Here is a 26,878-nt window from a genome sequence, read left to right on the forward strand (position 1 = left end):
CCCAGTGATTTGGCCCCGAGTTTCCTCCCCACATCTCAGGTCCTGCAATTCCTACCAGGGCCCAAGTGCAGCCCCTCCCAAACATCAGCCCCTTTCCTCACTCACAGTGCTCCACAGCCAGCTGTTCTCACAGGTCAGCCACCCAAGGGTCCCCTCCACTGTGCAGACCACCCCTGGGGAGCGGGCACCTGGGCTTCCTCACCCTAGAGCCCATGTACGCCCCCACCCCCACACGTGTGGACGTTCATTCATGAGACCCTGAGGTTTGACTCATCTTGGTCCAAAGAGAAAAATCTGGCATCATCCTACCAGACGGCAGTGATAGATTTTCTTCATTTTGAGTCTCCCTGTTCTTGCAGTGCCCTGTCAACTCTCTGAACCTCACTTTCACAGTCAGGAGAGCACAGTCACCATCCTCCATCAGTTTGGGTGTGTGAGAATGAGGACGACTTTGCCCTGATTTCCGATTTAATCCTAGGAAGGATGCAGCTTCAAGCTTCAGAGGGTTGACAGACCAAGCGAGTCCCGTGGGTAGTGGAGACCCAGGGAAGGGCTCCGGTGTGGCCCCTCTAATGGTGCCTCTTGTGGCTTGACTTCCAGGCAAAGAGCAGTCGATTTCATTCCTCATTGCTCTGCTCCTGAGCCCCAGGTGCTGCTGCTGGTGGGTCTCTCTGCCTCCTAAATGCACAGGAAGCAGAGGCCTGACTGTGAGTCCTGGGGAGGGAGGGCAGGCCAAGGTCTGTCCCGGGAGGGGCAAGGTCAGGTGGAGGGCAGCCCCCAGGTCACACGTGGTCAGGGCCCCTGGGAAATAAGAGAAGCTGACCCACCTCCCTCAACACCCTCAGGAGGCTTAGGTCCCTCAAACATCCCAGCATCCAGAAAGTGTTTGGCAAACTGCAGAGGGTGTTCCAGAGTGACTGGGGAGGCCTGGGTGGTGTGGAAGATACAGCAAGGGCCTGAATGGAGGGCCTGGGTGGGGGTCTCCGTTGGAGACCATATCTACATTATTTGAATAAGGGGGCCTCATTGGTAGAAAGGAATCCACAATGAGGGGAGTGTTGAGCAGTCCCAGGTTTGCTGCTCTGAGGTGTTTCTGGGGCTCTGTGTGATGCGCGGAAGGGCTGGGCGTGAGCGCAAGGGCGAGAGCAAAGGTGGGGTGCAGAGGCCTGTCTTGGGGACTGCCCAAGAGAGCAGCTCCAGAGCCATGAGAGACACACAGGGAGTGCATCCTGAGCACGAGCAGGTCATTAAATGTGACATGTCTCCCGCAGCTTCTTCCCTCCTCCCTGCTGCCTGCGCCTCCAGCTCTGCAGCCTCCTCCCTTCCTAGACTCAACAAGAAATAGGGAGAGGACTCAAGTAACTACCATATAAATGGAAGAGGAGAAATTACAACAAGAACCACAGAAAGACAGAGGCACATGGAGACTGTGCCTACACATACCAGCTTCACATATGTGAAGAGATATATTCGTGCAAGCACACAGCCTATCTTGACTGAACTATCAAGAAGTTTTCATACATATGTACAGAGATCACAGGTTGAATACACATTATTCTATTCTGAAATATGGAAGGATTTCTCTATAATTATTCATGGAGTTTCTGGTCTATCTTTGCAAAATACTAATATCATGTTCTTTTGTTTTTTATTTTAAGATGTATTTATTTATGCATGTAAGAGCTGGCCAGAGATACAGGGGGGTGAGAGGAATCACCAGAGAGAGAGTGGGGAACAGAACAGGCTGAAACACACTGTTCACGGGAGCAGCAGGTGAGACAGGAGAGGTCTGCTGCGCCATGTGGGGAGCTCCCTGGCCATCTGGGAGCTGTGCTTAACCCCTTGCACCATGAGCCAGTTTTCCCAATATCGTGTTCTTTTGATCCTTGGAAGAAACACACCCTGAATTTGGTGTTTCATATCCTCAGATATGATTGTGCTTTTATAACATAGATACACATACTTAAGCAATATTTAATATTACTTTGCATATTCTAAATGTTTTATAAATGCAATTATCCAGTTTACAGCACTCGGGACGTTCTCCTATAGTTTATTCCTTAACACAGCTTGTGGGATTTATTCATCTTGATCCATGTAGCTCCAGTGATTGATTTTTCCACTATTCTGTAGTCTTCAATAGAAGACTATGCCACACTTTATTAATTCTTCTCATTCTGCATATTGAAGCTTTACCTGGTGCTTTGAAGTACAACTTCCCAATAAGACTCTTATCTTGGTGACCTCCCCCCATCCGGGACAGCACCCCTCACCCCTCTAGGGAGGCCTGCAGAGCTGCATGTTGTGTCATTTGGGGGCCTTGTTGTGCAGAAGAGTTTTCACTTTCTGATCAAACGTTGCCCTTTAAATCATGCTTTTGATAGTTACACTGATCTGCTGTGTGCGTGTGTCTGTATAAGTAATAGTCATGTTATAATTTATTACAAAGCGCTCACTAAACTTCACAGCCCCCTTCACTTTATATCAAGTTTCCATATACTTGTGTGGTTCTTTTTATGAGATCTTTTTCCATTGAGCTTCTCATCTCTTAGTCAAAGCTACATGGACAAGAATAAATCCATGTAATAAGTTTTGACACCATTTTGAGCAAAGTTTCCCACTTTTTCTTATTTAAAACAACCTGGGGCCTCCCTGGTGGTGCAGCGGTTGAGCGCTGGCACGCAGACCTCTCCTGCCACACCTGCTGCTCCCCTCACCAATGTACTTCATCAGTCTGCCTGTTCTCCTCGCTCTGGCTCTGGTGAATTCTCTTGCCCTCCCATGCTTCTGACTGTACCCAGTGCTTGTATAAATAGATAGATAGATAGATAGATAGATAGATAGATAGATAGATAGATAGATAGATAGATAAAATGTCATGACTGTTTAGGTACAAGTGATCTTAGAAACATGTGTTCTATTTTCCCATTCATGGTATGCATCTGTTTTAGTTTTGCTTTTATGACTTTCTAGTCATAATTTTAGAGTTTTCCCATAATGGTTTGATGCGTCTCTAGTTAGAGCTTTCTTAAACAACTTCCAGTCTGTGGACAAGAAAAGTATTATTACTGTTTTCAATGACTCTTGACTATGGTATAGGATTGTAATTGTGTGCAGAGCATCGATCTTATATTCACCAAGAGCACAGGACACCTGCTAGTACTATTAGTATGTTTTCTTTGGGGGTAACTTTGTAACATTAACCTAATGATCAAAAATCAATTTTTACCAACATCGAGAGTTGGTTGAAATAGATGTGGGGGAGAGACCCGAGGAGGATAACAAAGGCAAATTTTATACTGGTTTTGATTTTGCTCTTTTCCTCCCAGACTTGTCTGGTTGTTTCTGATCCTCTACTGTGGGTCCCCACTGGAAGGTGCTTTGGACTTGTGGCAGACTTTTGGGCGTTGCTCTGGGCCAATCCCATTTGGGTGGACTTTTACCCATGAGGGGATGAGTAATTTTGGGTGCTTGATTTAGAAGCTTTATTCTTTGCCTTTCCTGTATAGTTTACTAATTGTCTTAAAGTTCCTTCCCATTAAAGTCTTACATGTTTTGTGTTGCTATGGTGGATGGCAGAACCTATTTGGAGCAGGCAGGATTGGGGGCTCTGGGGTCCCCACTCCTGGCCGGGTAACAAAGAAACTGAAGGGTAATTCTACTCCTGCAAGGAAATCCTCACCTAAGCTTCAGTGAGATACAAACACTTGAAACTCATGAACTTTAGCTGGTCTGCCTTGGCCAGTCCAGTCTCTCCCAGGACAGCTTGTGCTGGTCACCTGTAGTGATGACATCTCGTGTTCTGATGCTCAGTACAGACGACTGCAGGCAAATGTCTTCTTAAACACCTTTCCTAGTTCTCACCATAGTAATCCTCAGCAGTCTCTTGGACTGTGCTTGGACTGTTACTTTGGTGGAGGGGCAAGAATGGCCACCAGCCAGTCACCCTAGAGCCTTGGACATGGGCCTGTGAGACACACCTTGTATCCCTATGGGATTCTCTTTTCCTGGGGCTACTGAATGGAGAATCACTGTGACCCTAAGAGGGAGTAGCAAGCAAGTGGAGACAGCCCAGGCCACCCTGACAGAAGAAGCACTATTTCTATGAGGCTGCACAAGTCTCTGAAAACATATGAGAAGCTCCTGACCTTAAGCTTCCCTCCATCCCAGCTTCACAGTGGAAGTGTGTCAACACCTCGTCATTTCACTACTGGTATGAGCTTCCTCTTGTATCACACAAGGGCCTCCTCTCCACAGAGCAGAGTCTGGGCCCCCAGCACACACCCGGACAGAGCAGTCTACTCCAGTTCCAGGATGCCTGCCCCTGCCTCCTGGACCCACCAGTTTCCTTGTCTGCTGCTGGCTTTACTGCTGGGACTCACAGGTGAGAATGGCCATGGGAAGATCCCCCCTCCCTGCCCTGGATGCCTCTTTAGCCAAGGAGTTGTAGGGCATTCAGATAAACAAGGATAAGCACCCCCGCTGCTCATCCCCCGGGCTACCACAGAGAGCCAAGAACTAGACATTATTTGAGGGCACAGAACAGGGGGTCAGAGTAACTTTTCTATGGCTCTGTCACCTGCAACTGTTACCAGGGACATCAAAACAGATGATGGTTTGACGAGTGTGTTAACTTGGTTGATCCTCACAACATAACTGTTTATAACAATGATTATTGCCCCTGCTTTGCAGAAGGGGAAACCGAGGCAGAGAGCCTAATTTGCCCAGTGCCATCTACCCAAGTCTGTGGAGAAGCCAGAATTCAAGTCTAGGGCCAAGAACTCCAGGATTCATTCTTTTTACCACGTTATGCTGTTGGCTACTCAGTGGAGGCTCTTGCAGAAAAGTTAGACATACGGAGAAACTAGCAGAATAGAGATAGGACAGACATCTAGGACACAGAAACAGGAGGTAGGACAGGGTTGAAATTCTGCTGTGTGTGCTCCCAAACTTTTGTTCATGATGTGTTACTATGTACCAATATTTTTAATGAGCATTTAACATACACAATCCTCAAAACATACTCCTTGTATACTAGCAAGCCAGGACAGCACTTCAAATGTATTTCCAAATGCATGTTGTGGTGGATGTGCATGTATGTACAGGTGTGAGAAGTGTGCAGACACACACACTCGTGGGATTTTTGAAACGGTTTTTTTCCATTGTTCTCCCCAATCATATCTCAGTCTGCATAAAGTGCACATTGACAAAAGTTTAGTTCTCAGAGTCTCTCTACTCTCTTCCTTATCCTTCTACTTCTCCAAAATTCCCCTTGTCCTTCTCGAAACTATTAGACAAAAAATTCTTCTCCCTTGGTAAGAGAGTAAAGTGTGTGCATGATTTTCTTGGAGTCCTGCTCTCCTGCTGCAGGGGGGTGAGGAGGAAAGAAGGGGATGGAAACACAGAGCCTCACCTAGACCGTCTCCATCTGTCATTGCGCCCACATCTGGGTTTGCACCTCTCCCCATGCGCTGTCATCCAGCGTCCGTTCAGGCCTCAGGAAATCTGGGAGTGGAATTCTGTGCATTCCTCCTTGGAGTTCCTCCTCCAGGCTGGATGGGCTGAGGAGACAAGAAGGGGGAGGTGCAGGTTCCTGAAGGATACAGAGAAATGATCCCCGTGTGTGATTCTATCTGCACTCCTATCTCTGTCATCTATGTCCCCAGAAGCCTCTCAGCCTCAAGAAATCCAATGAGTAAAATCATTTCAATTTCTTGAACCCTCACCATGTACCAGACACAGCAGGAAAGGCCTGGAGGTGTCATCTCCTGTGACCATTATCTCTGAGGCAGCTAACTTATCCCCCCTCCTTACAGGTGGAATAACGGAAGCACAGAGAGGTTCAAGGTCACTCACCCTAACTGGTAGAGCTGCGATCTGAACTCACACAGTCGGACTAGAGTTCCCGGGTTAACCACCACCCTTCTCGGTTCTGTGTGACCCGTCTCCTCCCCAGGAGCTTTCCGCAGCTTCTGTGCCCGGGTGGAGGAAGGGAGAGTGAGGGAAGAGGTTTTGTGACTTTCTTCTCTGGGTTCTTCCTCTTCCTGGAAGCTGTTTGCATATTAGACCAAGTCATCTCCAGGGGAAACTCTCGGGATTTCCGCTCAAAATAGACACTGGGGTCTCCGGGAGGTGCAAAAACTACTCGTGTCAGGCGCTGTTACGGGCAGGAGGGTGAGTTTCTAAAGGAAAGAGACAAGGTCGTTGCCCTCTTGGAGTTATGTCTCATGGGAGAAATGACAGCAGACAATAGACACGCTAGGTAAGTGCAAGACACGGTGTGTTAGGGTCTGACCCGTGTGAAGGGCACAGAATGAAAGTATCCCAGGTAGGAGAACTGCCAGTATCTGGAGCAGGATGGATTTTTTTAAAGGACAGTGTGGGTGGCATCTCTGAGAGAGAAACTTGAGCAAAGGTTAAAGGAGGTGTGGGATGAGATAGGTAGATTCTAGGTTAGAGCCTTCCTGACAGGGAGCAGCACGGGCAGAGGCCCTGCGTGGAGGCTTTTCTGTTCTGTTCAAGGATGTGGGCTCCCGTGAGTGGTGCCACTGCAAAGTCAGAGAGAGACGTGATGATCTGACATTAGCTTTAATCATGCTAGCACTCGGACAGAGAGGCAAGTAGAAAAAACATATAAGAGGAGATTCCTTGGAGAAACAAGGAACACTGGTGCACGAGGACAGCTGCTATAGAGACTGGTGAGGTGAGACCTCAGACACGTGATGAAGCAGCAACAGATTCTCTGACCTGCAGGATTTGGATGGGAGAGAAAGAGGCAAATATTTGGGTCTGAGCCTCTGGAAAAATAAGGGGCCTCAGGAGACAGAGACGGACCTGTCAACTGTGAGCTGTGCTTTTCCATCCAAGCACCATGTCCAGGGGGCTTTGGCCGAACAAGTCCAGCTTTCAGGGAGAAGGTCTGGCAGAGAGGTAAATGCAGGAGCCACAGAGACAGGGATGACACTTCCCCATCATGTGGCTACTGCTGACTGTCTGATCTTCTTTCCCTCCTCCATTTCTCCCTCCAGAGTCATATTTCTTACCATTTTTGTCTACCCCACAACCCAAAATCCTCCTTGAAATTAACCACTCCCTCTGTGATGGAGACACACCAAAGGCCCCGCCCTCTACAGCCTGTGCCTCCTTAGGGCATGTTTGTGACAAAGGGTGTAGGTGGGTGGGTCTTCCCAGATCACACTCTGCAAAGGTGAACTGCAAATTGTGTCATAAGAAATAAAAAAAGTCAGAGGATTTGTTTGAGTCCACCAACAATCTGCTCCTCTGATTTACAGCCCTACCACCTGGGCTCATGCCAGTTTTAGGACACTTTGAACAAGAAGGAATGTTCTGGCATTTCTCTGTTATCTCCAGAAACCAGGTAGTGCAGCTGCAATGAAAGTGAACAGCAAAGTCCTGCACCTGCAGGGCCACTCCTGTCCCTGCAGCTCATGACCCAGGGCCCCAACACGGGCACCCCCACAGTTCTTTTCATACACAGGCTGAGGTCGCTCCCTCCTGTTGTCTTGCCCACTGGTTCCATCTCCACCTTCTAGAGCAGGGTTCTCAAGTCCCCCAGCCTTGAGCCACTTAGTCCAGCTCAAAGGCATGACTCAGGGTAGTCACCTTGCCTGACCACATATTTTAGATTGTGGCAAAACACACATCACATAAATCTCACCACTGAACCTTTTTTAGTATGTGATTCAGCGGCATCAAGTACGTTCACATTATTTCAAACTGTCACCAGGATTCATGTCAGAATCTTTTCAATATCCTGGGAGAAGTCTCTGTACCCACAACAATAAATTCGCTATTAATCTTCCCCAGCAGCCCAAGGTCACCCTTGTGCTCTTACTTGTCTCTATGAATTTGCTAATTCTAACTACTTCATGTAATTAGAACTGTATATCAATCCTTTTTTTCTGGATCATTTTATTTAGTAAAATGTCAAATTTTAGCTATGTGAAAGGACATAAATGATCTCATTCCCTCTTGAGGGCAGAGTAATATTCCATCATTTATGCCACATTCTGTTTATGCCTTCATCTGTTCATGGAAATTCATTATTTTAAGCCATTGACTCTTAGAAAAACATTATAGTGGTAATAGACACAAATATACCATGATCGTGGAATTGGAAAAAAGCCGAGACTTGAGACTATGTTTTCCTTTTATTAAATACCTCGTTCACTGCTTATAGGGAGCTCAGCACCTCATGCTCATGCAAGCACCCTGGGAACACCCCTGTCATGAGCACATGATCTATGGAAGAGGTTGCTGGACCCACAGACGTTCTTGCTGTTGAATACCATTCTACAACACACCCACCACTTCCACCCCCAACCAATGGTCTCAAGACTCTCCTGTCCATGAATGTAAAGGACTGCAATGCAACATCTCCTGAGACCGCAAAGTGTCCAGCCAGTATTTGGTGTAGCATGACCCTTCCAGAGATGGCTCAGGCACCAAACCTGCCACCTCACCCTCCCTTTACCTCAGTGTCCTCATTAGGAACACCCTCACATTACAGGTTCGTTGTGGGGGTTCCAGGTGTTGACACTTCCATGTGCTGAGCCCAGGAGCCCCCGAGGTGAGCACTTGTCAGCAGGTCCTGGTGATAACACTGAGAAAACCCGCAGGGTCACGCAGGATGAACAAGGAAATGCTTTGCTTCCCTGCAGGAGCGCCCGCCGAGGAGGTGCTGCCGGTGATCCAGCCTGACAAGTCCGTGTCGGTGGCAGCCGGAGAGACGGCCACTCTGCGCTGCACCCTGAGCTCCCTGCTCCCTGTGGGGACAGTCAGGTGGTTCAAGGGGTCGGGTCCAGGCCGGCAGTTACTCTACAGTTTCAGAGGAGCAAAAGACGAAGGTCCCTTCCCCCGAGTAACCAATGCCTCAGATGGCACAATCAGAGACAACAAGGACTTTTCCATCCACATCAGTAACATCACCCCAGCAGACACTGGGGTCTACTACTGTGTGAGGTTCCAGAAAGGGAGCCCTGACACAGAAGTGAAGTCGGGACCAGGCACGCAGGTCACCGTGAGTGGTGAGTACCGTGGGGCCCGCGTGTGCCAGCAGGTAACTGTCACGTCCTCCTTTCTGTGATCAACAGCTAAGAGTCAGGCATGGATGTGGGTGCTGATCTACATGGCTTGATTCACCCCCTTCTACAGACCGCGGAAGTCGAGGCTGCACAAGTCATGCCTGTTGCTCAAGGTCATGTGGCTGGGAAATGGGAATGCGGTCTGGAACCCCAGACTACCTGGCTGCACAGCTCAGGTGTCTGAAGAAAAGTTGCCTTTTTTTTTTCCCCTAAAGAAAGTGTTTCCTTGTGCTCCTCTGTCCATGTGAGCAACATTTCGGGGTGTGCTGCTTCTGAACAGCATGGGCTCATGGAGGCCCTGGTCGCTCCACAGAGCTCACCTCACTGGGGTTGGATTCCCACCCTCTGGGCCCAAGGAAGATGCAAGACACCCAGTTTAGGACTCAGCTTCATTCCTGGGAAAACCTCCCACCTCTAAATATTTAAACGGGAGCTCAGGTGGCTGCCAACAGGGGTTGAGATCCCCACAGGCTTCTGCCTGAACCTCAAGATGCCCCTGAGAAAGTCTGTCCCCCTTCTTTCAATGTGCCGCAGCTTCCCATAAAGAGACACCTTCATGAAAACACCTCGGATCTCATTTATGTGTTGGTGTCATTCCCCCAAATGGCTTCCTAGCGGGTCTGTAACAAGAGGCAGAGAATCACCATCAGTGGTGTCTGCTGCTTTCCTCAATGGGGTTCTTCAGAGCAGCTCAGGACTTGGACATTCCTGGTTGTGTCCCCTACCCGCTTCCCTCCACCCCAGACAGTCTCAGGTGGGTGGTGACCAGGACTGGACAACAGCCACAGGAGCTGGATGTCAGCACCTGCTGTGAACCTGCCTGAGTGGACACATCCTCACTCCTCTGCCGGGGTGAGGCTTTGATCACTTTGCACAAAAACACACATGGAGGCTCAAGGATGCAGAACAGAGACCAAAGTGGTCACTCACATGCCGGTTCTGCCTACGGTCCCCGGGGCTCTGCCCCTCCCCAGGATGAGAGAGTTGCTTCTGACACTTTCCAGGCCTGTGTCTGTCCTTATTTAATGACACTGAGAGACGCCTGCCTTGGCTTCCTCAGGCTCAGGGATCCTTCTTTCCAGCCAAACCTGACCCTGAGGCCAAGGAGAACCCCTATTCACCGTCATCTGTACCCTCCCTTTTAATCAGAGCTGGGCACAGATGAGACCTACTCGGAAATTGTTTAAAGAATGAAAAGTTTGAATTAAATCCCTCACCGCCCACGGGGAGAGCTGGGAGACCAGGCCTGGGCTCATCACTGATCTGCGTTTATCTTATGAAACTTGCCTCCGCGGCCTGCTTCCCTCACGCATCTCAGGAGCAAGAGCATGCGTCCAGTTTCACAGATGCGTGAGGGAGGTGCCCGGCCCCCTCGCCTGGACTGGCAGCCTGGTTCCAGCCTCCACAGGTCCCCTGTCCTGCTGCGTTCCTTCTGTGTTGCTTCTCTGACCTTGGAAATGCTCCCAGGCTGGCAGGTCAGGAACAGCTATAGAGACCAAGGTCATGTTGTTCCTGACCCAGACTGATGGGAAATCCCCCAGAGACAGAGAAGGGGGACTCTGCACCCAGGCCTGCAACCCTGTCAACATTCCCTGATCCTGGTTCACCTCTGGGAACCTGGGTGTCCCTAAATGAGGGTGATGACATCCTCATTTAATAATCAGGTGAAGTTATAAACAGCATCACCCGCTTATCCTTGGTGGGAGTCACAGTCACGGTTATTGTTACAAATGCTCATTCGCAGCCAAACCCTCTCTCCCTGTGGTATCGGGGCCCACAGAGAGGGCCACCCCTGGGCAGACGGTGACCTTCACCTGCCAGTCCCACGGCTTCTCCCCCAGAGACATCAGCCTGAAGTGGTTCAAAAATAGGAAAGAGCTGCCAGCCCCCCGGCCCACCGTGGACCCCCCAGGAGAGGCCGTTTCCTACAACGTCTCCAGCACAGCCACGGTGCCGCTGGTGCCGGGGGACATCCGCTCCCAGGTCATCTGCGAGGTGTCCCACGTCACCCTGCAGGGCAGCGGTCTTCGCGGGACAGCCAACTTGTCTGAGACCATCCGAGGTGTGAACCCCCCAGCCCGGCCCTGGCCGAGACACAGCCTGCTCCTCCCCACTCACTCCAGGCGCTGATGTCCCAGAGTCCAGTCCCACCATCCTTGGCCATCACCAGCCCTGCATGTGTGGGTCACTCCCCCAGTCACCCCGGCAGCTGCCAGGGCAGCCCCTTCCACGTGCCCGGCAGTGAGTGGGCAGCTTCCTGAACTTAACCCATAGCCACCTCATCACAGGGCACCCTCTATAGCCCTGCCCAAGGTGCTTGGGGATGGCATTTATTTGCCACAGTGATTGTGATCCCACCGTTTCCTGCAGGGGAGGGGCCTGTTGATTTCCCTCCTATTACCCGCCAGTCCTTGCGCATCTACTATGGGCTGGGCACTCTGCTTAGTGGTCGCACACACATGCAGAGAGAGCCTCAGTGTTGGAGGCCGACTGCCTGCCCAGCATGTCCCGGGTGACCCACCTGCTGCGGTGGGGGGCAAGTGATGGGGCCCCTCCCCTGGGATCTGTGCCATAAGGTCAGAGCTTCTGCCCTGTGCTGTTTCAGTCCTGCCCACCTTGGAGGTTTCCCAGTATCCTGTGGCAGGGAACCAGGTGAATGTCACCTGCCAGGTGAAGGAGTTCTACCCCCGGAACCTACAGCTGACCTGGTTGGAGAACGGAAACGTGTCCCGAACAGAAAAGCCCTCGACTCTCCTGGAGAACAAGGATGGGAGCTTCACCTGCACGAGCTGGCTCCTGGTGAACGCTTCTGCCCACAGGGGGAATATCACCTGCCAGGTGGAGCATGACAGGCAGCCCGCGGTCTCCAAAACCCTCACCCTGGCGGCCTCAGCTCACCAGGACAAGCAGGACACAGATGTAACTTCAGGTCAGGCCTCAGCTCCAACTGACCCAACCTTTTACATTTTATTTTAATTTTTTTAGTGCCACCTGTAACAATTCATGTGTTATTGATAATCTAGAATGTACAGCTATGAACAGAATATAAAGGAGCCGCCCCATCCCAATTTTCACACCCTGAGTGCCCACAGGTCAAGTGTTCAGAACCGAGCATTGCAGGTCATGGACGTAAGCACGAAAGAGAAAGTGGGGGTTGGCGGTGATGCTTCCACTCTCGGTCCTGCTCTTACCATCTGCCCCCCATAGTGGCTGCAACAGCCAGGTCAGCCACCCCTCCTGGCTCCCCACAATCCACTGAATCTCTAGTCTGTGCTGGTCTCTACACCCCTATATTCAGCATCACCGGCTGATGCTGCGCCTCTGTCTGTGAAGTATTGGCCTGTCTCTGTGGGAGTGTGAGTCTGGAGCTGACATGGGCCAGCAAACATCACAAGGACTCACTAAAATACACAACCGGCAAGATTCAGTCCCCTGTGACTTCATGTCCACGTCAATACCCTGCGGTTTTAGAGTTTTAGAGAAGGGAGTCAAGCAGCAACAAGGTGGCGGGTGGGGTTTAATTTTCCCCCTTTGAGTAGCTGTTGGCTGCAGAGACCATTTCTGGAGAGAAGCAGCTGCTCTCTGCACTGTCCTTGGCCGCCCCAGTGGACAGAAGGGCCCCCAGTGATTTGGCCCAAGGGGCACACCCCACATCTCAGGTCCCACCAGGGCCCAATTGCAGCCCCGCCCAAACATCAGCCCCTTTCCTCACTCACCAGGTGCCCCCAGCCAGCTGTTCTCACAGGTCAGACACTGCAGGGCCCCCTCCACCATGGAAACCATCCCTGGGGAGCGGGCGGCCTGGACTCCCTCCCCCAAGAGCCTCCCACACTCTCCTCGCACATGTGGTAGGTAACTCACGAGACCCTGAGGTTTGAGTCTTCTTGTGCAAAGAGCAAATCTGGCATCATCCTACCAGACAGTGATGGATTTTCCTTATCTTGGTCACCCTGCTGTTCCAGGGCCCCCTCAACTCCCTGAACCTCACATTCATAATCAGCAGAGCACAGTCATCACCCTCCGGCACCTCGGGATGCTTTTTACCCTAATTTCTGCCTTAATCTAGAGAAGGGCGCAGATTCAAGCTTCAGAGGGTTGATGGACCAGGGGAGCCCAGTGGGTAGTGGAGGCCCAGGGAAGGGCTCCGGTGTGGCCCCTAATGGCGCCTCCTGTCCCTTGTCTTCCAGGCAAAGAACAGTCGATGCCACTCCTCATCACTCTCCTCCTGGGCCCCAAGGTGCTGCTGCTGGTGGGTGTCTCTGCCTCCTACATGCACAGGAAGCAGAGGCCCTGACTGTGAGTCCTGGGGAGGGAGGGCAGGCCAAGGTCTGTCCCGGGAGGGGCAAGGTCAGGTGGAGGGCAGCCCCCAGGTCACACGTGGTCAGGGTCCCGGGAAATAAAAGAAGCTGACACACCTCCCTCAATTCCCTCAGGAGGCTTAGGTCACTCAAACATTCCCAGCATGCAGAGATTATTTGGGGAACTGCTGTGGGTGTTCAAGAGTGACTGGGGAGCCTCGGGGTTCTGTGGAAGAAACAGGCAGGGTCCTGAATAGAGGGCTTCAGTGAGAGGCTCTCTTGGAGACCATGTCTAGATATTTTGAACATGGGGGCTCTGTGGGTGGAAAGGTTCCACAATGAGGGGATTGTTGAGGAGTCCCTGGTTTGCTGCTCTGAGGTGTTTCTGTGGCTCTGGCGCGGAACGGCCAGAGGCGTCAGCACAAGGGCGAGAGCAAAGGCTGAGGTGCAGAGGCCTGTCTCGGGGACTGCCCAAGAGAGCAGCACCAGAGCCATGAGAGACACACAGGGAGTGCGTCCTGAGCATGGGCAGGTCATTAAATGTGACATGTCTCCTGCAGCTTCTTCCCTCCTCCCTGCAGCCTGCACCTCTGCTCTGCAGCCTCATCCCTTCCTGAAGGGCCCGCCTAGAGGAGGAGGGACAAGAGCCTCCACAGACTCTGCTCCCCAGGCCACTCCCCCAGAGACCTGCTGCCCCCACCCTGCTGTCCCTTCTCACAGGCTGACCCCAGAACTGGCTTCATCCAGGGTCCGCTCAGGAATGCACACCCGCAGAATTTCCAGTCAGCAGCTTTCGGTTCTCATCACATGGCCAAAGTGCAGTGGGATGGGAACAAGGGGCTGCTGGGAGTGAGAACCAGAGAGGTACAACGCTAGTCACTGCGTCAGAGCTGGTTCCACCATCATCGGCCACAAGCCAGGGAAGAAAACGGAAACTGGGGCAGGTCGTGCAATTTGCTCTGATGAGAAAACCACATTAAAACTTGCTTTGACTCTACAACAAGCATGCCTTCATCTCATCCCGCGTAGCCCTTGAAGGATATCATACAACTGGTTTTTCCACTGCTCTGTAGTCTCCTATTGAAGACTATGCCACACTTTATATTTCTTCTCATTCTGGATATTGAAGCTTTACCTGGTGCTTTGAAGTACAACTTCCCAATAAGACTCTTATCTTGGTGTCCTCCCTCTATCCGGGAAGCACCCCTCGCCCTTCTAGCGTGGCCTGCAGAGCTGCATGTTGTTTCTATTGGGGGCCTTGTTTTGCAAAAGAGTTTTCACTTTTTCTCAAGTGTTGCTTCTTTGATTCATGCTTTTGATCTAGCTACTCTGATCTGCTGTGTGCGTCTGTGGAAGGGGTAGTCATGTTATAATTTTCTCCCACAAGGGTAAGTTACCCAGCACTCACTGATCTTCGCTGCCCTTCACTTTATATCAAGTTTCTGTAGACATCTGTGGTTCTTTTTTGAGGTCTTTGTGTCATTGAGCTAATGATCTGATAGTCAAAGCTACATGGACAAGAAGAATGGCCTTGTAAAAAGTTTTGAGACCACTTTGAGCAAAGTTTCCCACTTTTCTTATCTAAAATTGTCATGATTCTTAGGGTCCAAGTGATCTTAGAATGATATTCTCAAGTTTCATGGAAGCTCATTTAGAATTATTATTTGATCGCATCGAATTTACATATTATTTTCGTCAACCGAAATCTTCCATATATTGACTTTTCCCATTCATGACATATATCTATTTTGGTTTTGTTTTATGACTTTCAATTCATAATTTTAGAGTTTTCCCTTGATGATTTTATGAGTCTCTAGTTAGAGCTTTCTTTAACAATTCCCAGTCTGTGGATATAAAAGTGTATTATCACTGTTTTCAATGACTCACGACTGTGGTATGGGATTGTGTGCAGAGCATCGATCTTATGTTCAGCAAGAGCACAGCACACCGACTACTACTATTGGTATGTTTTCTTTGGGGGTAACTCTTGTAACATTAACCTAATGATTGAAAATCAGTTTTTACCTACATCTTAGGCTCATATGCAGATGGTTTGAAAGTCAAGTAGTTCCACAAGTTCTAATAGGAAAGCTGGGGTCACCTAATATGACCATGTCCTCCTCGCAGAAGCAACTCTTATCAATGCTTTCAACTGAGTGTTTTAGATTTTACTGCCCTGTCTCAGAGAGGATATACTTGTATTGCTATGTTTTGATTTCTCTCTTAGGAATTATTTATTGTCTCCCCACAAGAGGTGATAGAGATACACTGTTCAGTTACCCCAACCTCATACCTCTTGCATGCAAACTTTCTATCCTCATCACCCTGATATCACCTTGCTATATTTTTCTAAAGATTTATCTATTTATTTATGCAAGAATGGGGTACAGAGCAGAGGTGCGGAATGTGAGAGAATTCACCAGAGACAGAGCAGGGAGCAGAACAAGCATATGGACCAAAAATACCGCTCGGGGAGCAGCAGGCAAGACAGGAGAGGTCTGCTGCACCATGTGGGAATCTCCCTGGCCGGCTGGGAATTGAACAGGTACTGCAGAGGCTGCAGACAGCTTCACAGCACTACACTCAACCCAGTGCATGACCGGGAAGGCCCCAGTTATACTTTTTATGGCCCTTTTCAGTATATTGCCTGAAGGAGTTACACTAGACCCAGTTAAAAGCAGACCCTCTATATGATTACATTATGCACCTTGTGAGGTTTTTGAACTTGTGTCAGGGACTGAAGGGAAAGCTTATTCACTGTAAGGAAATCCTTACCAAAGCTTCAGTGAGCCACAAGCTCTTGAAACCCATGAAACTTAGCTGGTCAGCCCTGGTCAGTTCATTCTCTCCCAGGACAGCTTGCGCTGGTCACCTGCAGTGATAACATCTCTATGTTCTGGATGCTCAGTTACAGACACTGCAGGCAAATGTCTTCTTAAACACCTTTCCTAGTTTCTCACTATTGTAGTCTTCAGCAGGCCCTTGGCCTGTGAGCACCTCTTGGTGGAGGGGCACAGACTGGCTACCAGCCACTCACATCCTAGGTCCTGGGCATGGGCTTGTGGGATACAGCTGGTATCCCTGTGGATTCTCTTTTCCTGGGGCTCCTAAATGGACAGTCATGGAGACCTCAAGAAGGGGTAGCAAGCAAGTGCAGAGAGCACAGGGCCCAAGGGTGAGGCACTATTTCTACGAGGCTACACAAGTCTCTGAACACATATGAGAAGCTCCTGACCTTAAACTTCCCTCCATCCCAGCTTCACAGTGGAAGTGTGTCAACACCTCGTCATTTCACCACTGATGTGAGCTTCCTCTTGTGTCGCACAAGGGCCTCCTTTCCACAGAGCAGAGTCTGGGCTCCCAGCATACACCCGGACAGAGCAGGCTCCTCCAGTTCCAGGATGCCTGCCCCTGCCTCCTGGACCCACCAGTCTCCTTGCCTGCTGCTGGCTTTACTGCTGGGACTCACAGGTGAGCATGGCCATGGGAAGATCCCCCCTCCCTGTCCTGGATGCCTCTTTAGCCAAGGAGTTGTAGGGCATTCAGGTAAACAAATGTAAGCCCACTGGGGCTACCGCAGAGAGCCAAGGACTAGACATTACTTGAGAGCACAGAATCAGGGATCTGAGCAACTTTTCTGTAATCTGTCACCTGCAACTGTTATCAGGGACATCAAAACAGATGATGATTTGACAAGTGTGGTAATTTGGCTGATCTTCACAGTATAACTGTTTATAACGACAATTATTGTCCCTGCTTTGCAGAAGGGGAAACCGAGGCAGAGAGCATAATGTACCCAACACCATCTACCCAAGTCTGTGGAGAAGCCAGAATTCACGTCAAGGGCCAATGACTTCAACATTCATTCTTTTTACCACATTATGCTGTTGGCTACTCAGTGGAGGCTCTTGCAGAAAAGTTAGACATGTGGAGAAGGAAGCAGAATCTAGATATAGGACCGAGAGCTAGGTCAGAGGAACAGGAGGTAGTACAGGGTTAAAATTCTGCTTTGTGCTCACAAACTTTTGTTAGGAATGATAGATGGTTACTATGTACCAATATTTTTTTTTTAAGTTTTTATTTTGTTTGCTCATTTATTTTTGTTTCTTTTTTTTTTTTTAAAGATTTGTTTATTTATTTATTTATACAAGCACTGGGGGTACAGTCAGAAGCACGGGAGGGTGAGAGAACTCACCAGAGCCAGAGCGGGGAGCAGAGCAGGCAGAAGGACCGAAGTACACTGCTGAGGGGAGCAGCGGGCAGCAGGAGAGGCCTGCCCGCTATGTGGGACCCCCCTCCGGTGCCCGGGGAGCAGCCGGGGATCGAACCGGTGCTGCAGAGGCTGCGGGCAGCCTCGCAACCCAGCGCTCAACCGCTGTGCCACGGGGGAGGCCCTGTACCAATATTTTTAATGAGCATTTAACATACACAATCCTCAAAACATACTCCTTGTATACTAGCAAGCCAGGACAGCACTTCACATGTATATGCAAATGCATGTTGTGGTGGATGTGCATGTATGTACAGGTGTGAGAAGTGTGCAGACACACACACTTGTGGGATTTTTAAAAAGGTTTTTTTCCATTGTTCTCTCCAATCATATCTCAGTCTGCATGAAGTGCACATTGACAAAAGTTTAGTTCTCAGAGTCTCTCTACTCTCTTCCTTCTCCTTCTACTTCTCCAAATTTCCCCTTGTCCTTTTGAAACTATTAGACAAAAAATTCTTCACCCTTGGTAAGAGAGTAAAGTGTGTGCATGATTTTCTTGGAGTCCTGCTCTCGTGCTGCAAGGGGGTGAGGAGGAAAAAAGGGGATAGAAACACAGAGCCTCACCTAGACCGTCTCCATCTGTCATTGCGCCCACAGCCTCAGGAAACCCGATGAGTATAATCATTTCAATTTCTTGAACCCTCACCGTGTACCAGACACAGCGGGAAAGGCCTGGAGGTGTCATCTCCTGTGACCATTATCTCTGAGGCAGCTAACTTATCCCCCCTCCTTACAGGTGGAATAACGGAAGCACAGAGAGGTTCAAGGTCACTCACCCTAACTGGTAGAGCTGTGATTTGTTCTCACACAGTCTGACTGTAGAGTTCCTGGGTTAACCACCACACTTCTCGGATGCCTCTGACCCGTCTCCACTCCAGGAGCTTTCTACAGCTTCTGTGCACGGGTGGGTGAAGGGAGAGTGAGGGAAAGAGGGTTTGTGACTTTCTTCTCTGGGTTCTTCCTCTTCCTGGAAGCTGTTTGCATATTAGACCAAGTCATCTCCAGGGGAAACTCTCGGGATTTCCGCTCAAAATAGACACTGGGGTCTCCGGGAGGTGCAAAAGTCTCCTCTGTGTCAGGCGCTGTTACGGGCAGGAGAGGTGAGTTGCTAAAGGAAAGAGACAAGGTCGTTGCCCTCTTGGGGTTATGTCTCATGGGAGAAATGACAGCAGACAATAGACACGCTAGGTAAGTCCAAGACACGGTGTGTTAGGGTCTGACCCATGTGAAGGGCACAGAATGAAAGTATCCCAGGTAGGAGAACTGCCAGTATCTGGAGCAGGATGTTTTTTTTTAAAGGACAGTTTGGGTGGCATCTCTGAGAGAGAAACTTGAGCAAAGGTTAAAAGGAGGTGTGGGATGAGATAGGTAGATTCTAGGTTAGAGCCTTCCTGACAGGGAGCAGCACGGGCAGAGGCCCTGCATGGAGGCTTTTCTGTTCTGTTCAAGGATGTGGGCTCCCGTGAGTGGTGCCACTGCAAAGTCAGAGAGAGACATGATGATCTGACATTAGCCTTAATCATGCTAGCACTCGGACAGAGAGGCAAGTAGAAAAAACATGTAAGAGGAGATTCCTTGGAGAAACAAGGAACACTGGTGCACGAGGACAGCTGCTGTAGAGACGGGCGAGGTCAGACCTTAGACACATGATGAAGCAGCAACAGATTCTCTGACCCGCAGGATTTGGAAGGGAGAGAAAGAGGCAAATATTTGGGTCTGAGCCTCTGGAAGAATAAGAGGCCTCAGGATACAGAGAGAGACCTGTCCACTGTGAGCTGTGCTTTTCCATCCAAGCACCATGTCCAGGGGGCTTTGGCCGAACAAGTCCAGCTTTCAGGGAGAAGGTCTGGCAGAGATGTAAACACAGGAGCCACAGAGACAGGGATGACACTTCCCCATGACGCGGCTACCGCTGACTGTCTGATCTTCTTTCCCTCCTCCTTTTCTCCCTCCAGAGTCATATTTCTTGCCATTTTTGTCTACCCCACAACCCAAAATCCTCCTTGAAATTAACCACCCCCTCTGTCATCCAGGTACACCAAAGGCCCCGCCCTCTACAGCCTGTGCCTCCTTAGGGCATGTTTGTGACAAAGGGTGTAGGTGGGTGGGGTCTTCCAGCTCACACTCTGCCAAGGTGAACCGCATATTGTGTCCTAAGAAATAAAAAAAGTCAGAGGATTTGTTTGAGTCCACCAACAATCTCCTCCCCTCATTTATAGCCCTACCACCTGGGCTCATACCTGTTTTAGGACACTTTGAACAAGAAGGAATGTTCTGGCATTTCTCTGTTATCTCCAGAAACCAGGTAGTGCAGCTGCAGTGAAAATGAACAGCAAAGTGCTGCACCTGCAGGTAGATGACCACGGGCCACTCCTGTCTCTGCAGCTCACGACCCAGGGTCCCAAAATGGGCACCCCCACAGTTCTTTTCATACATAGGCTGAGGTCGCTCCCTCCTTGCTGTCTTGCCCACTGGTTCCATCTCCACCTTCTAGAGCAGGGTTCTCAAGTCCCCCCGCCTTGAGCCACTTAGCCCAGCTCAAAGGCATGACTCAGGGTAGTCACCGTGCCTGACCACATATTTTATATAGTGGCAAAACACACATCACATAAAACTCACCACTGAACCTTTTTTAGGATGTAATTCAGTGGCATCAAGTACGTTCACATTATTTCAAACTGACACCAGGATGCATGTCAGAATCTTTTCAGTATCCTGGGAGAAGTCTCTGTACCCACTAACAATAAATTCGCTATTAATCTTCCCCAGCAGCCCAAGGTTACCCTTATGCTATTACTTGTCTCTATGAATTTGCTAATTCTAACTACTTCATGTAATTAGAACTGTATATCAATCCTTTTTTTCTGGTTCATTTTATTTAGTAAAATGTTGTCAACTTTTATCTATGCAAAAGGACATAAATGATCTCATTCCCTCTTTAGGGCTGAGTAATATTCCATTATTTATGCCACATTCTGTTTATGCCTTCATCTGTTAATGGAAATTCATTATTTTAAGCCATTGACTCTTAGAAAAACATTATAGTGGTAATAGACACAAATATACCATGATCGTGGAATTGGAAAAAAGCCCAGACTTGAGACCATGTTTTCCTTTTATTAAATATCTCGTTCACTGCTTATAGGGAGCTCAGCACCTCATGCTCATGCATGCACCCAAGGAACACCCCTGTCATGAGCACATGGTCTATGGAAGAGATTGCTTGACCCACAGAGGTTCTCGCGGTTCAATGCTATCCTACAAACGCAACCATTACTTCCGCCACCAACCAATGGTCTCAAGACTCTCGTGTCCATGAATGTAAAGGACTGAAAATGCAACATCTCCTGAGACCACAAAGTGTCCAGCCAGTATTTGGTGTAGCATGACCCTTCCAGAGATGGCTCAGGCACCAACACTGCCACCTCACCCTCCCTGTGCCTCAGTGTCCTCATTAGGAACAGCCTCACATTACAGGTTTGTTGTGGGGGTTCCAGGTGTTGACATCCCCATGTGCTGAGACCGGGAACCGCCGAGGTGAGCACTTGTCAGCAGGTCCTGGTGATAACCCTGAGAAAGCCCGGAGGATCCTGCAGGATGAATGAGTAACCACTGTGCTTCCCTGCAGGAGCAGCCAGCCAGGAGGAGCTGCAGGTGATCCAGCCTGACAAGTCCGTGTCGGTGGCAGCCGGAGAGACGGCCACTCTGCGCTGCTCCCTGACCTCCCTGCTCCCTGCGGGGTCTGTTAAGTGGTTCAGGGTGTCGGGACCAGGCCGGCAGTTAGTCTACAATTTCAGAGGAGAAGGACCCTTCCCCCGGGTAACCCAATTGTCAGATGTCACAATCAGAGACAACAAGGACTTTTCCATCCGCATCAGTAACATCACCCCAGCAGACACTGGGGCCTACTACTGTGTGAAGTTCCAGAAAGGGAGCCCTGACACAGAAGTGAAGTCGGGACCAGGCACGCAGGTCACCGTGAGTGGTGAGTACCGTGAGGGCCCCCCGCCTGCGTGTGGCAGCAGGTCACTGTCACGCCCTCCTTTCTGTGAGCAACAGCTAATTGTCAGGCGTGGATGTGGGTGCTGATCTACATGGCTTAATTCACCCCCTTCTACAGACCGCGGAAGTCAATGCTGCACAAGTCATGCCTGTTGCTCAAGGTCATGTGGCTGGGAAATGGGATGCGGTCTGGAACCCCAGATTACCTGGCTACACAGTTCAGGTGTCTGAAGAATAGTTGCCCTGGTCGCCCCCACAGAGCTCACCTCACTGGGCTTGAATTCCCACCCTCTGGGCCTGAGGGAGACACGAGACACCCAGTTTAGGACTCAGCTTCATTACTGGGAAAACCTCCGCCTCTAAATATTTAAACGGAGCTGAGGCGGCTGCAAATAGGGGCTGAGATCCCCACAGGCTTCTGCCTGAACCTCAAGATGCCCCTGAGAAAGTCTGTCCCCCTTCTTTCAATGTGCCGCAGCTTCCCATAAAGAGACACCTTCATGAAAACACCTCAGATCTCATATATGTGTGGGTGTCATTCCCCCAAATGGCTTCCTATGGCGGGTCTGTAACAAGAGGCAGAGAATCACCATCAGTGGTGTCTGCTGCTTTCCTCAATGGGGTTCTTCAGAGCAGCTGAGGACTTGGACATTCCTGGTTGTGTCCCCTACAGGCTTCCCCCTACCCCAGACAGTCTCAGGTGGGTGGTGACCAGGACGGGGACAGCAGCCACAGGAGCTGGTTGTCAGCACCTGCTGTGAACCTGCCTGAGTGGACACATCCTCACTCCTCTGCCGGGGTGAGGCTTTGATCACTTTGCACAAAAACACACATGGAGGCTCAAGGATGCAGAACAAAGACCAAAGGGTCACTCACATGCCGGTTCTGCCTGTGGTCCCCTGGGCTCTGCCCCTCCCCAGGATGAGAGAGTCGCTTCTGACACTTTCCAGGCCTGGGTCTGTCTCTTATTTAATGACACTGAGAGACGCCCGCCTTGGCTTCCTCAGGCTCAGGGATCCTTCTTTCCAGCCAAACCTGACCCTGAGGCCAAGGAGAACCCCTATTCACCATCATCTGTACCCTCCCTTTTAATCAGAGCTAGGCACAATTGAGACCTACTTGGAAATTGTTTAAAGAATGAAAAGTTTGAATTAAATCCCTCACCGCCCACGGGGAGAGCTGGGAGACCAGGCCTGGGCTCATCACTGATCTGCGTTTATCTTATGAAACTTGCCTCCGCGGCCTGCTTCCCTCATGCATCCCAGGAGCAAGATCGTGCGTCCAGTTTCACAGATGAGTGAGGGAGGTGCCCGCCCCCTCTCCTGGACTGGCAGCCTGGTTCCAGCCTCCGCAGATCCCCTGTCCCACTGCTTTCCTCCTGTGTTGCTTCTCTGACCTTGGAAATGCTCCCAGGCTGGCAGGTCAGGAACAGCTATAGAGACCAAGGTCATGTTGTTCCTGAGCCCAGACTGATGGGAAATCCCACAGAGCTAGAGAGGGGGACTCTGCACCCAGGCCTGCAACCCTGTCAACATTCCCTGATCCTGGTTCACCTCTGGGAACCTGGGTGTCATTAAATGAGGGTGATGACACCCTCATTTAATAATCAGGTGAAGTTATAAACAGTGTCACCCGCTTATCCTTGGGGAGTCAGTCATGCTTTCTGTTACAAATGCTCCTCCATAGCCAAACCCTCTCCCTCTGTGGTATCGGGGCCCACAGAGAGGGCCACCCCCGGGCAGACGGTGAACTTCACCTGCCAGTCCCACGGCTTCTCCCCCAGAGACATCAGCCTGAAGTGGTTCAAAAATAGGAAAGAGCTGCCAGCCCCCCGGCCCAACGTGGACCCCCCAGGAGAGGCCTTTTCCTACAACGTCTCCAGCACAGCCAAGTTACAGCTGGCGCCAGGGGATGTCCGCTCCCAGGTCATCTGCGAGGTGGCCCACGTCACCCTGCAGGGCGGCGGTCTTCGCGGGACAGCCAACTTGTCTGAGACCATCCGAGGTGTGAACCCGCCCAGCCCAACCCTGCCTGAGACACAGCCTGCTCCTCCCCACTCGCTCCAGGCGCTGATGTCCCAGAGTCCAGTCCCACCATCCTTGGCCATCACCAGCCCTATATGTGCGGGTCAATCCCCGTGTCTCCCCGGCAGCTGCCAGGGCAGCCCCTCCCACGTGCCTGGCAGTGAGTGAGCAGCTTCCTGAACTTAACCCATAGCCACCACCACATCACTGGGCACCCTCTGTAACCCTGCCCAAGGTGCTTGGGGATGGCATTTATTTGCCACAGTGATTGTGATCCCACTGCTGCCTGCAGGGGCGGGGCCTGTTGATTTCCCTCCTATTACCCTCCAGTCATTGTGCATCTACTATGGGCGGGGCACTCTGCTTAGTGGTCGCACACACATGCAGAGAGAGCCTCAGTGTTGGAGGCCGGCTGCCTGCCCAGCATGTCCTCGGTGACCCACCTGCTGCGGTGGGGGGCAAGTGATGGGGCCCCTCCCCTGGGATCTGTGCCATAAGGTCAGAGCTTCTGCCCTGTGCTGTTACAGTCCTGCCCACCTTGGAGGTTTCCCAGTATCCTGTGGCAGGGAACCAGGTGAATGTCACCTGCCAGGTGAAGGAGTTCTACCCCCGGAACCTACAGCTGACCTGGTTGGAGAACGGAAACGTGTCCCGAACAGAAAAGCCCTCGACTCTCCTAAAGAACAAGGATGGGACCTTCACCTGCACGAGCTGCCTCCTGGTGAACGCTTCTGCCCACAGGGGGAATGTGGTGCTCACCTGCCAGGTGGAGCATGACGGGCAGCCCGCGGTCTCCAAAGCCCTCACCCTGGCGGCCTCAGCTCACAAGGACAAGCAGGACACAGATGTAACTTCAGGTCAGGCCTCAGTTCCAACTGACCCAACCTTTTTTATTTTATCTTATTTTTTTAGTGCCACTGGTAACAATTCATGTGTTATTGATAATCTAGAATGTACAGCTATGAACAGAATATAAAGGAGCCGCCTCATCCCAATTTTCACACCCTGAGCGCCCACAGGTCAAGTGTTCAGAACCGAGCATTGCAGGTCAGGGACGTAAGCATGAAAGAGAAAGTGGGGGTTGGCGGTGATGCTCCCACTCTCGGTCCTGCTCTTGCCATCTGCCCCCCATAGTGGCTGCAATAGCCAGGTCAGCCACCTATCCTGGCTCCCCACAATACACTGAATCTCTAGTCGGTGCTGGTCTCTACACCCCTATATTCAGCATCACCGGCTGATGCTGCGCCTCTGTCTGTGAAGTATTGGCCTGTCTCCGTGGGAGTGTGACTCTGGAGCTGACATGGGCCAGCAAACATCACAAGGACTCACTAAAATACACATCCTGCAAAATTCAGTCCCCTGTGACTTCATGTACACGTCAATACCCTGCGGTTTTAGAGTTATAGAGAAGGGACTCAAGGAGCAACGGAGTGGCGGGTGGGGTTTAATTTTCCCCCCTTGAGTAGCTGTTGGCTGCAGAGACCATTTCGGGAGAGAAGCAGCTGCTCTCTGCACTATCCTCGGCCACCCCAGTGGACAGAAGGGCCCCCAGTGATTTGGCCCAAGGGGCACACCCCACATCTCAGGTCCCACCAGGGCCCAATTGCAGCCCCGCCCAAACATCAGCCCCTTTCCTCACTCACCAGGTGCCCCCAGCCAGCTGTTCTCACAGGTCAGACACTGCAGGGCCCCCTCCACCATGGAGCCCACTCCTGGGGAGCGGGTGGCCTGGACTCCCTCCCCCAAGAGCCGCCCACACTCTCCTCGCACATGTGGTAGGTCACTCAGGAGACCCTGAGGTTTGAGTCTTCTTGTGCAAAGAGCAAATCTGGCATCATCCTACAGACAGTGATGGATTTTCATTGTTTTGGTCACACTGCTCTTGCAGGGCCCCCTCAACTCCCTGAACCTCATGTTCATAATCAGTAGAGCACGGTCATCACCCTCCGGCACCTCGGGAAGCTCTTTACCCTGATTTCTGCCTTAATCTAGAGAAGGACGCAGGTTTAAGCTTCAGAGGGTTGACGGACCAGGGGAGCCCAGTGGGTAGTGGAGGCCCAGGGAAGGGTCCAGTGTGGCCCCTAATGGCGCCTCCTGTCCCTTGTCTTCCAGGCAAAGAGCAGTCCATGCCACTCCTCATCGCTCTCCTCCTGGGCTCTAAGTTGCTGCTGCTGGTGGGTGTCTCTGCCTCCTACATGCACAGGAAGCAGATGCCCTGACTGTGAGTCCTGGGGAGGGAGGGCAGGCCAGGTCTGTCCTGGGAGGGGCAAGGTCAGGTGGAGGGCCGCCCCCAGGTCACACATGGTCAGGGCCCCTGGGAAATAAGAGAAGCTGACACACCTCCCTCAACACCCTCAGGAGGCTTAGGTCCCTCAAACATTCCCAGCTACCAGAAAGTGTTTGGGGAACTGCAGAGGGTGTTCCAGAGTGACTGGGGAGGCCTGGGTGGTGTGGAAGATACAGGCAAGGGCCTCAATGGAGAGCCTGGGTGGGGGGCTCCGTTGGAGACCATCTCTACATTATTTGAATATGGGGGCCTCATTGGTAGAAAGGAATCCACAATGAGGGGAGTGTTGAGCAGTCCCAGGTTTGCTGCTCTGAGGTGTTTCTGGGGCTCTGTGTGATGCGCGGAAGGGTTGGGTGTGAGTGCAAGGGCGAGAGCAAAGACTGGGGTGCAGAGGCCTATCTCGGGGACTGCCCAAGAGAGCAGCTCCAGAGCCATGAGAGACACACAGGGAGTGCGTCCTGAGCAGGAGCAAGTCATTAAATGTGACATGTCTCCCACAGCTTCTTCCCTACTCCCTGCTGCCTGCGCCTCCAGCTCTGCAGCCTCCTCCCTTCCTAGACTCAACAAGAAATAGGGAAGGACTCAAGTAACTACCATATAAATGGAAGAGGAGAAATTACAACAGGAACCACAGAAACACAGAGGCACATGGAGACTGTGCCTACACATATCAGCTTCACATAACTCAGATTGGACAACCAAGATGAAAAAGATATATTCGTGCAATCACACAGCCTATCTTGACTGAACTATCGAGAAGTTTTAATACATATGTCCTGAGATCACAGGTTGAATACGCATTATTCTATTCTGAAATATGTAAGGATTTCTCTATAATTATTCATGGAGTTTCTGGTCTATCTTTGCAAAATACTAATATCATGTTCTTTTGT

At 50.8% G+C, this 26,878-nt stretch overlaps 2 protein-coding genes across 2 annotated transcripts; both read left to right on the top strand.

Moving 5' to 3' along the window:
* Positions 1–4,314: 4,314 nt before the first annotated feature.
* On the top strand, positions 4,315–13,398 carry LOC311179435 (signal-regulatory protein beta-1-like; the record flags this gene model as incomplete). The annotated part of the gene is made up of 5 exons (XM_084246642.1): positions 4,315–4,384; positions 8,682–9,047; positions 10,849–11,166; positions 11,710–12,033; positions 13,292–13,398. 5 exons carry the CDS (start codon positions 4,315–4,317, stop codon positions 13,396–13,398), a joined length of 1,185 nt encoding a protein of 394 aa, XP_084102768.1.
* Positions 13,399–16,803: 3,405 nt separating this feature from the next.
* On the top strand, positions 16,804–25,917 carry LOC311179436 (signal-regulatory protein beta-1-like; the record flags this gene model as incomplete). Its single annotated transcript, XM_084246643.1, has 5 exons — positions 16,804–16,873; positions 21,301–21,657; positions 23,361–23,678; positions 24,226–24,555; positions 25,811–25,917. 5 exons carry the CDS (start codon positions 16,804–16,806, stop codon positions 25,915–25,917), a joined length of 1,182 nt encoding a protein of 393 aa, XP_084102769.1.
* Between the last annotated feature and the right edge of the window lie 961 nt (positions 25,918–26,878).

Source organism: Talpa europaea (genome assembly GCF_964194135.1).
Source record: "Talpa europaea genome assembly, chromosome: 11".
In the NCBI taxonomy this organism is placed as follows: Eukaryota; Metazoa; Chordata; class Mammalia; order Eulipotyphla; family Talpidae; genus Talpa; species Talpa europaea.